Below are 11,590 nucleotides of genomic sequence, written 5' to 3'. Positions count from 1 at the left end.
AGAGAGCCCTCAAGGACGTGATGATCTGACAGTCCCGCAGGAACGCGCCTCAAAGTCTGTGAGTGTGGACGTTGGGATTTGGCCCAGGTAACAGGTGGTTGATTCAGTTCATTTTGAGGGCAAAAATCTTCTAAATTTTGAGTATATCCTACTTTTCTTCATTTTTTGGGACAATAAATTGATGATCTTTGGATCTGGGAGTGTTGGTCAAACAAAACAAGCTATTTGGACTGTAGGACATTGTGATGGACATTTTTCTTAACAGGTTTCTAACATATTAAAAACCAAATGATTTATCGATTAAACCAAAAACATTCAGATTCAGATTCAGACAACTTTATTGATCCCAAGAAGGGCAATTCAATTCACAGCTTACCCCATCTCAAACACACACGGACAACATCCAGACAAACATCCAAAATGTTCTGTCAATCACAGATCAGTCAAACTGACAAACAGAGGTCGGTAAAGGACAGCAGATAAGTTAAGAAGATATAATAAATAGCAATAACATAGATAAAAAGAGAAAACATGATACATGTTACCTGATTTATCATGTAAGGGAACTGTCAAGAAAAATCTCACATGAAATAACTACTGTCTGAGTTTAATAACCTGGTAACAGAAGGAATACAAGAGTTGGAGTAACGGTTAGTTCTCCTCGGAGGTTCCTGATAATGGCGGCCTGAAGGCATCAATCATCAATCAATCAAGAGCACATTAATCCATAATGAAAATAAAGTTTCCTAATCTGAATTATTCTACTCAATCTAAAGGTCTTTTACACTTTTCTACTTCACAACAAACAATAAACCAGCATGTTGTGAACATCTTAACCAGCCTCTCAGACTCACTTTAAAGATTTAATCCTTATCCTCATCTAATCCCATTAAGATTAAACTGGGTGTAAACTGGGTGCGTATGGTGCCCGCTTCCCCAGCTGCAGGTTTTACACTCGGGTTTGGCAACAACTGATATCACATATTACAGCTTGCTTTCATTTTAATCCAAGATGGCTGGTTGAGAATGTGTCTGTTTCCTGCTCTTCCCATCTGTTAAATGTATGAGAATGTAACCTTGTCTGTGCAAGAAATAACTCTGTCTGAGCAAGGAAATACAGGTTGGCCTCCACTTCTAGTCACTTTTATTAGTGCATCACCAACTGGATAATTACTGGAACTATTCAATCAGGGAATGTGCCACAGATTTATTCAATTAAGAGTGCCTGCATGCCTAATAATACAATGTGGTTTCATCTGCTGTAGGTATCCGTCACTGTGACAGAGCAGGAGAAAGATTCACATTGAGGGATTAGTGTCAAGTATGGAAATAAGGAGTGATGGATGATTTAAGGAGTATAATACAAGGAGACAATCATAAATCATTATTGCAAAGTCACAGAAAGGAAGCGTCTGTCTGCTGTCTACATTCGGACTTCACTTTCCTCTCATTCCCGGCTTCCCCCTCTAATTTTCCTGCACAACCACAAGCACTGCTCGCTCGCTCTGTCATGACTCCCAGTAACACTGGCATCTCATTTAGAGGCAGCAGCCCAGCATCCATTAGTTAGAGCAGAGGGAGGAAATACGGGCTGTGGAGGGAGGGAAGATGACGGCTATTTAAGGGTTGGAGTTTAAGCAATGGGGGTCTGACTTAAACTTCTCCTCACACTTTAAAAGACATTTACTCCTACTCTCTCTTCCTCTCTCTTCCTCTCTCTCTCTGACAGTAAAGGAGCTGAACTCCAGCCTGAGCTGTGAGCAGTGAGGAAAGATAAGGAAGCTGGCTGAGGGAGGATAGAGCTGCCACCTTGCTGGAGAGGCTGCAAGACGGAGCAGTGGCACAGCAGAGCAAAGCATCATTTTTCTTGGCTTCATTGAATGTGTGAAGACTCTGAGGAGCGCCTCATCTTACCTGCACGGGCTTGTGACAAGTAGATTGCAGTAGTACAGGTAAGAAGATATATTTATGTATCTCTGATAAGTATTTCCTTGGATTTCATATGACAAAAAGTCAATTTTCTTGACTTTTTCTTTGACTTTTTCTAGAGGTATATACAGTAATAGTTACATACCTTTCTTTAGCTGCAGATGTCTGTCTAGCGCAGGTTACTACAACACCAGAAGGCTTTGATTATAGCGTACTGGAAGTACATTCTTGTTGTGTACTGCAACTTCTTCCTCAGTCAGACACACATGCTGTAGCAGCCAATGCAGGGTCAGAGATGATGATTGACTGCTGAGGGAGTGAACATGTGCCAGCTTTGATCAGCAGCCAGCATGCTTCATGCCAAAAACAGTCTCACAAGTTTTTGTCAGGTTGTAGATCAATACTCTAAAAATAAAAAAATATAAAAAAAACAGTCCATCTGTGTGTGCATGGGGGCAAAAAAGAAATGTGTGCAAGTATCCCTTTGTCTGGTGCAGCCTGATGATTCATCACATTACCTTCTGCAATGCAATTCAGTTTTCACTGTGTCAGTTTTCCATCATGGAGATTAAATTAAAGGGAGGAGTGGGTGGCAGGATTTGTCATTGTGGGCAAGGAGAAGAACTCCTTCATCCATTCAGTCCATTAGCTCCGCTTAATTGAAATCCAAGTCTGGTTTACGCTGGTTTTAACTTCTGAATGCTTCAGCAGAGGACGATTATAATCATCTAGTTCCTCTGAGCTTGTTTTATCCCACAACTGGTATCTAAACGCACCTCAATCAGTGATTGGTTTGTTTAACAGCGTCTCTGCTATGTGCTGGCTGTCCTGGGATGTGAAAAGGTGTCTCTGTCAGAGGGACAGCTGGTTTAGGAGCTAGAGCTCCCCCAGGCCTCGTCCTACACTTGTCTCCCTCTGCATGACCTCTACACACAAAGAGCCAGGGGTTGATCAGAACTCAACATCACACGCCTTCACAGTTTATGTAAAAATGTGTTAGATTTCAGGGTCAGTGGAGCAACAGAGGTGTAGCTTGTCTTGACGCTGAGTGACAGGCTCATTAATCCATGTCGCTCTTTCTCCTAAATCAGAGATGATTGACATAATTTTACAGTACAGAATACTTAAATACATATATTTATATAACAGGTCTTTAACATTGTAAATCTGAGTATCAAAGTATCTAGAATCTGGGTTGTTGGTTACTAGGAGGACTGTGCACAGATGGCTGTTTAAGTCATTGAATTAAAATGGACTCTTATTTTTTTGGTCATTAACCAGTAGAGGGATACCTTCTGATATCCTACCAGTAGGGCTGAACTATTTGATATATAAGATATCTTATTGCGATTATTTTGAATTATATTGCAATTGCGATATGATTTACAATATTAGATCATTTTTACATAATTATTCTCATTTTCATTTAAAAACTTAAAGTGATTATGGTGTGACTTTTGTGGGGATCTGTACCAAACAACGATGTTTTCTTAAGTCCGTAAAATATGATTTATAGGCCAGGACATCTCTGCAGCACCACAATATTTAATTTAAAACGACATTGTCACAAATAATTGCGCTTCCTACAGTTTGAAAATTGCAGAAGCCATATTGTGATGTTGATAAAACTTTGATTAATTGATCAGCCCTACCAATAGCATTAAATACACATGCTGGTGGAGAACAAAAAACTGGAGACGCAAAGTTTCAGTTTGTCCAATACTTCAGTTTGTCAATCCAACGTTTTGGTTTTCTTTACGATGAGCAGCAGGGCTGCCCCCTCTTAGTCAGTTAGTCAACTCATCTTAGTTCACTAAGATTTCTTAAGTCGATTAGTCAGTTTTTATGCTTTTTTCATGCTGAATGACTTATTTCGGAGAAACTTCTGAGCACATCTCTGGTAACACCAGCTTTAAAGTGGTGCTTTTGTGTGATTCTTTGTGGAGAAACTCAGTTTGATCTGTTGATTAAATCAACTAATCGATTAGTCAATAAAATCGTAGTAAATCAAGAATTTCTTTGATCAAGGACAGCCCTAATGACCATTACAGATATAAACTAGGGCTGAAACTAACAACAATTTTCAGTATCGGTTCATTTACTGATTATTGTCTCAGCAGATCAAATGTGGAGTTTTAGACCTCTAGTAGAGCCAAGGAGCCCGTTTCCTACGAGGGGGTCCTCGTTTTCTATATCTCGAATACACAGTCCTACCAATGGTGTCACATTGTTCCACTGATCAATAGGTGGCGGTAGCACGCCGACATACTGTATGGTGCAATATGTCAACAGAAACAGGGACTGCAAGCTGGTAAACATGGATATAAACAATGCTGGAATTAAAAGTACTTAAAAAATCTGCTTTGCAAATATTTAATGGTAAGGGTACACACGATTTGGTGAGTAACACTGAATATAAACTCCACAGGGCACCTTCAATTCATCATTTTGTCAATAAAATGTGAGAAAATACTGAAAAATGTGCATCATAATTTCCCAGAGTTAAGATGACATATTCAGATAGCTTGATTTGTCCGACCAACATTCCAAAACCCAAAGATATTCAGTTTACTAACATGTATGAGAAAGTAAGCAGCAAATCCTCACATTTGAGAAGCTGGAACAAGAAGATTTTTAGCTTTAAAAATGACTGAACAAGAAACCAGTTATTAAAATAGTTTCATTTTCTATTGATCCATTAATCGTTTCTACTGCAAAGAAAGAAAAACAAGTCTCTTATTACAAATGTTTTAAGCTTTTTCTCCTTGATTGAGGAGAGACCCCATAATTGCAAATTGAACCTGAAGTCTGCATCCTGTTCAGGCTCACATGAGAACACATAAAGCTCAGGTTTATTATTCTTAAAGGACCACTTCAGGATATCAGCAGCAGTGTGCAACCTGCTAACGAGGTGTTGCAATTTCTGTTATTGTCATATCGGCTTCAGTGACTGGTCCAATTAACTTTTTTTGGAATGATTTCCAGCTGTTCCAGGTGCCATGAGAATCAGACTTTGCCAAATAAATAAAGCTCAAATATCACAGATGAACAAACAAGCAGATGCAGCGGATTAATCCTGACTGTCAGCCACAAATGTTTCCATAAGGAGTGTGTCCAGACATACTGCACTTTGTTAAAGGAAGACAACGTCGTCTGTGTCTCATCCCCAGAAGCAGCCCTTCAGCTGGCTGATTGCACAGATAGATGATCAGAGACAAATGAAACATTAAATAATGCATGCAGTACACAGGAGAAGAACCTCAGTGCCTCTTTTCTTTCTTTGACTATAACAGATGTCCTCAGTCCAGGGCCAACATTCCCAGTTTCTCTTTTCCACGCGGGAAAGTTCCCTTCTCGCTGCCAGCATGAGGGAAAAGTACTAAAGCTACAGCAATTCTGGATAATAGCTTAGTGAACAGGTTATATTTATTCAATTTTCTCTCCAAATTGTCTCCCCATGTCCCGTAGTCACATAAGATGTCCTTGGTCAACCCCTGGTCTGCTTTGAATGCTGTATTATTGGCTTTTTACTCTCAGTACTATGGCTACAATATCAAATTTTGTATAAAAACATATTTCAAATAGCTCCATTGAGCCACCTTTGAAGCTGTCGAGAGCATCTTCAGCTGAAACGCATGCTCAGGATTTTAATAGGATTCCTTCTTTACCGCCAGCACCGTCTTTGTGTCTTGTAAAGTTTTCTAGAAGGAAATCATAGATTACAACACCAGTCGTAACCTATCTTTTATCCCACTACTCACCAGATGTGTGAGAACTTGTGAAACTCAAGCTCCGTTTTATATCTGTCTCAGGTGGAGGAGTGCAAAGATATTGGTTGAGGAGAAAGGAAAGGTCAGGTCAAAGGTCAGGATGAGAGAGAAGAGAGAATTGATGAGATGGTTTAAAGGCCCTGTGGTGACAGTAATGGAAAATATTTGTCATTTGATTCAGGGAACACGTCAGAAGAAAGAATAGAAAGTGAAAGACAACGTTGAATTCTGATCCGTCCTCCAGCTTGCAGGACACTTTGCTGTATTTGAAGACTGTTGACTGTTGATTCCTGCTTCTTAATCTGTTTTAGTGGTTTTCCCCTAATATAAATCTCAAGTATTCCTAACAGAAGAATTCATCACTACCTGTGTACAGCTGAAAGATGAATAGTCACAGCCATATTAATCCTAAACCTTTCTGGCAACAATCTTAACAAGTGATGGTAATTTGTCACTTAAATGTCGACTGAGATTCTGATATTCTAGAAGATAGTCAGAGTCTTGGTGTGAGTTTTGCTGCGTTCACGTCATACGGATGGCAGAAATTGATAACTTCGTTCACGTCATCACGACGGTTGTATGATATCTGTGAAATACTGTAGATTGACAATATAACACTACTAAATTTGGGTTTAATTACAGCTACAGCTGCAAAGATTCCAGCTTCTTAAATGTGAATTAGGGATGTCCATAATTAACCGTTTAACCGTTAACCGACATTAAGCATTTTAACGCTATCGGTTAAAACAGTTGAAAGAAATGTTAATAATTAACTCAAAAGCTGAGCGGCTCAGAGAAGCGCCTCGTCTCTTTAAGGAGAAAAGCTGGTCCACCTTAACAGCCCACCTTAAGAGGCGGAGCCGGAGTTGCAGGATACAGGAAGTTGGCTCCAGTCTCTGGCTCGCTTGAGCGGAGCAGAGGAGTTGTATTTTAGTAGCATTTATTCACCGACAAATAAACTGTAGACACACTGCTACACCTACGATCACAGCTAGAACACCACCAACAACCTCACACTCACCGCCAACACACACACACGGACACTCGTTTAAGTTACGTCACGCTGACAGACTGTATGTGTGTGGCGGCGGGGGTGAGCAAGAAGCCTCCGGCAATGCTAGAGCTGCTAACGTAGCACAAGTACACACACTGTTTATCGGACAATCGCTATCGTTAATCCGGGCAGACACACAGCTGACAACCTGCTAAACTAAACTAAATGTGCGGTGGAGACTTTTACTGGGAAAGTGTCTCCATGTCCGCGACACTACACGCAGCATCGTAGCTGCTAAGTTAACGCTCCCGGACGGTGAACTGGAGACTCAATGTGAATATTTTCTGGTTTCTTTCCTCCTCTATGACAGTAAACTGAATATCTTTTAGTTGAGGACAAAACAAGACATTTGAGGACGTCATCTTGGGCTTTGGGAAACACTGATCAACATTTTTCACCATAGTCTGACATTTTATAGACCAAATAACTAATCGATTAATCGAGAAAATAATCGACACATCAATTGACTATGAAAATAATGGTTAGTTGCAGCCCTAGTTCCATTGATTGATGGTGTGTGGCTGATGTGAGGTATCTATCTTTCTGTATTTTAAATAGTAGGGGTGGGAATCACGATGAGGCCCCACGATACGCTTTTATCACGATACGATCTTATTGCGATTTTAAACATGTTGCGATATGCTGAGTATTGCGATAAGATATTTTGTGATTTATTACCTTTTTTAAAAGATGTTTTACCTGATAAGATACATAATATACAAAATTCACTTCCCTCCAGCTTTAAGAATGAGCCATTACATCCTCTGAAAGACAGAATAGCCGTCGGACTGTTAAGAGGTTAATAGTTACTTAGTACCGTTATACTTGACATACATGTATCGATAAGCCACACTAAATAAATATCAAAGTATAAGTACTATGCTGTTTCCATTTTTCCTCCACACCTAGACAACAGACAAGTTTTTTTGCTTTAACTTCTCATTATGAAGTAAATATTGATTGCACAATGTAATGGCTGTAGAATTATGACTCCATCCCGATGCAATTCTGTCTGCCATCGGGTACAATCTCCCGGGAAAAAATAAAGGCTGGATTTATGACACAACTGCTGAAAACAAAATGCAGGAAAACAGAAAGCCATTCGGTTGGATCTGCAACAGCAGCAGCAGCAATATTGGGGGTTGTGTGTTTCCACTATAAGTCTGATATAGGGATTCACCGATACCAGGAATAAATAAATAAACAAAAAAGTTTCTCAAAAACAATTGAATTGAATAACTTTTGAATTGAATGAATGTTATTCCTTTGTTGGAGCTCAGGGTAAAGTATTGCTACAGATTATTGTCTAGGGATGCACCGATACCACTTTTTTTCAGACCGAGTACAAGTACTTACATTTGGGTACTCGCCGATACCGAGTACCGATACGAATACCGATACGAGTACCGATACGAGTACTTCTCTGTGCCAAAAGACCCTCGTTAACAGCCAGCTGGAGGGTGTGAGCGACACACGGCAGGCTGGGGAGTCCCGCATACGAGGCGGTGCGCCGCGACCGGCTCTAGGTCGGCTTGGAAAGGCTTGGAGCAAAGGTGGCTCGTGGCCGCAGCTTTACAGCGCTCCCCGCCCGGACCTCGCCGCACCGTGGACAAGGAGCTCGCTGCCCCCTCTCTCCCCGCCGGGGACGGCTCCCTGCTCCCAGTGCGACTGTCCTCAGTGCGCCCCAAACGCATCGTGTCGCCAGATCGGGGGTTCGGCCCACGTAAAAGGCGCCAGGCGTCTGCGGCAATGTCGGCAACCCACCCGACCCGTCTTCAAACAAGGACCAAGGAGTCTAACGCACGCGCGAGTCAGAGGGTGCAAGCAAAACCCTGTGGTGAAATGAAAGTGGTATCGGTGCCGTTGTATCGGAGCTGTTTTGCGAGTACGAGTACATGAGCACAATATTGGACCCCTAGTCTGATATATCGGACAATATATCGAGCTTACGATAACTCCGATATCTCATGACGACTGCATTAATCCTGTGGTTTGAGGTCAAAGGTCAGGGGATGGGTTTAATATAGAGAATGCAGCAGGAGGCAAAGTTGTGGGTATATTTTGAGTTTTTTCAGTTGTAAAGATTTGTAGATTTATCTGAATCTGGATGGATTGCTGAATGGTTTTGCAGATTTTGTTCTGGGATACAGAATAGTTTTTTTTCTCTTCATGTGACAACTTAATGTATTTTTCCTCCATGTTTTTACTACTTATTTATTACTAGTTTCTTTTCGTGTTCGAGAACTCGCATGTAGGCTTCTTTGTGTCTCAAACTTGTTTGTGTTTTGTGGCATTTTGATAGTTGTGGATCCGAATGGACGTTTTGATTCATGTGCAGATGCCATGATCTGTTTTGTATCTCTGGATTATGAAATATGTCGTGTTCATAAATAAATAGCAAGGAGAAGGTGAATGCAGTCATGGGTACATTGAGATGCAACAGACACTGAAGCAGAACTTTTGTTGAACATCAACTTTGGTAGCAGAGTATCAGCATTGTCTCAATAAATAGTTTCCAGAGCTAAATCCAGGTGCTCCACATGTCTTTTCATAGCTATCACGGCATGAAAGATTCCCTTCTGGTAGTCATTTTTCAAGTGTTTGCTTGTGCGAGCTTCTGTCAGCCGCTACCAATCAAAAAAATCTGGACAAAATCCTGCACCACTGACAGAGAAGCAACCCCTTTTCTAGAGTTTGCCGTCTCCCAGACGTAGCAGCAGACATGCATGTGAACCTCAGGGCATACAACCTGCATTCACTTAGTCTGTGCAATCACTGTGGGCCTTTCTATTGATTTCCAGTATGCTTACTCAGACCCTTTGGAAACTCAACACTTGAGTAATCCAAGTAGGCTTTTCCACGCTGAGGAAGAAGCTTGTCATTTGTTCTAGTTTGGCTCCCACAAATTATAGTGTTCATATTGTCCAGCTGATGAAGTCATCGTGGGCGAGAAGAAGTCCTGTGTATGGGATATATTCTATGTTTTTATGTTGTATATACTATCCAAATATTTGCCAGTTATTTTTCATTCAGTCAACTAATCGATTAATTCACTAACTGTTGCATTTCTACAGGGGATGCTAATTTAAAAAAAAGTCTTAACTGATAACCGACCCTTGTTAACCGATTATTAACCGTTAACTGACAAGATTTTTGCCTCGCATGCAGCGGTGCGCCAGCTGCAGTGTACGAGCACAACAGACAGTCTCCAGTTCACCGTCCGGGAGCGTTAGCTTAGCAGCTACGATGCTGCGTGTAGTGTCGCGGACATGCAGCCACTTTCCCAGTAAAAGTCTCAACCGCACATTTAGTTTAGTTTAGCAGGTTGTCAGCTGTGTGTCTGCCCGGCGTAACGATACTTTGTCTGCCCGGATTAACGATAGAGATTGTCCGACAAACAGAGTGTGTTTTTGTGCTACGTTAGCATCTGTAGTTTTGCTGGTGGCTTCGTGCTCGCCACCGCTCTGTCAATGCGGCGTAACTTTAGCGTGTTTCCAACAGACCGTGTGTGTGTGTGGCGACGGGGAGTGTGGGTTTGTCGTTGGCGATAAAGCTGTGAACGTAGGTGTAGCAGTGTGTGTACAGTTTATTTGTCGGTGAATAAATGCTACTAAACTACAACTCCTCCACTCCGCTCAAGCGAGCCAGAGACCGGAGCCGACTTCCTGTATCCTGCAACTCCAGCTCCGCCTCTTAAGGTGGGCTGTTAAGGTGGACCAACTTTTCTCCTTAAAGAGACGAGCTGCTCCTCTGAGCCGCTCAGCTTTTGAGTTAATTATTAATATTTCTTTTAACCGTTTTAACCGATAGTGTTAATCGGTTAAAAGGCTTAATGTTGGTTAGCGGTTAATTATTAAATCCCTAATTTCTACATTACAAGAAAACTACATTAGTCTGATATATTTTCTTTCTGTTTTTCAGAACCTTCACCTTTAATGAGGATTGGCCTTTAGTGAGAGGTTCAAACTGATATTTATTTCACTAAATCCACGTCCCACGTCCAGCATGGATACCCGAGGCGTTCTGAGCTGCCTCCTCCTGACTGCTTTGCTCAGCTTATCAAATGCCGGGCTGGTGAAGAAAATCCTACGGCATCGACGACAGACTCTGGAATCCCCTAAAGATCATAACGCCACACTGCCGAGCGCGGACCATCCTGTTGTTTTCAACCACGTCTATAACATCAATGTTCCTGCCAGTTCCCTGTGCTCGGTAGACCTGGACGCTCCAGAGAGCACTCAGCTCCATCCTAAAGATGCAGCAGTGTCTTCAGGCCAGCACATCACTGAGCACACCGTCGATGGGGAGAACCAGATCGTCTTCACTCACCGCATCAACATACCTCGGCGGGCCTGCGGTTGCACCGACGACCTGCCCGGCATGAAAGATCTCATGAGCCGGCTGGAGATGCTCGAAGGAGAAGTTTCAGCATTGAGAGATCAGTGCACCGGTGACAGGGCCTGCTGCAGTGCACAGGCCACAGGTAGGTGTCATTAACCTTTGTCTGGTATGTAGATTACACAAGTACAGTCAAACAATTCTTTATTTCTCTCTTCTTGCATTGCTACACTAAGAATACCAAATGGCACATCTGTTGCATTCATCTGTTGAGGAGTTCAGGAATTCAGTGTGGGGGTGTGATACTCCCAACAACTCTCCAGTCTGAATGGAGCTTTATTTAGCTCAAATGCCATGACATACAGTTGATGAATATCAATGACAAGTCTTCTCTAATAGTTGCTAAAAATAATTTTGTCTAAAATGTTCTTATGTAACAAACATGCACATGAACACAACGGGTAATATCGAGGTCAGCAAAAATGATTGAGGTCCATAT

At 41.7% G+C, this 11,590-nt stretch overlaps 1 protein-coding gene across 6 annotated transcripts in view; it reads left to right on the top strand.

Annotated features, from left to right (window-relative positions):
• Positions 1-324: 324 nt before the first annotated feature.
• The window catches only part of zmp:0000000846 (tenascin), a 39,083-nt gene continuing 27,817 nt past the window's right edge, over positions 325-11,590 (top strand). For 4 of the 6 annotated variants that reach the window (XM_037752834.1, XM_037752835.1, XM_037752833.1 and 1 more), the window contains exons 1-2: positions 325-1,952; positions 10,675-11,236. In XM_037752834.1, coding sequence (XP_037608762.1) covers positions 10,759-11,236 — 478 coding nt within the window. In that variant the 5' untranslated portion in view covers positions 325-1,952; positions 10,675-10,758. The remainder of the gene's footprint in view (positions 1,953-10,674; positions 11,237-11,590) is intronic. The other 2 variants (XM_037752836.1, XM_037752837.1) reach the window with 2 other exon arrangements.

The sequence above is a fragment of the Sebastes umbrosus genome, chromosome 19 (genome assembly GCF_015220745.1).
Source record: "Sebastes umbrosus isolate fSebUmb1 chromosome 19, fSebUmb1.pri, whole genome shotgun sequence".
NCBI classification, from domain to species: domain Eukaryota; kingdom Metazoa; phylum Chordata; class Actinopteri; order Perciformes; family Sebastidae; genus Sebastes; species Sebastes umbrosus.
This window is presented reverse-complemented; position numbering and strand designations above follow the sequence as displayed.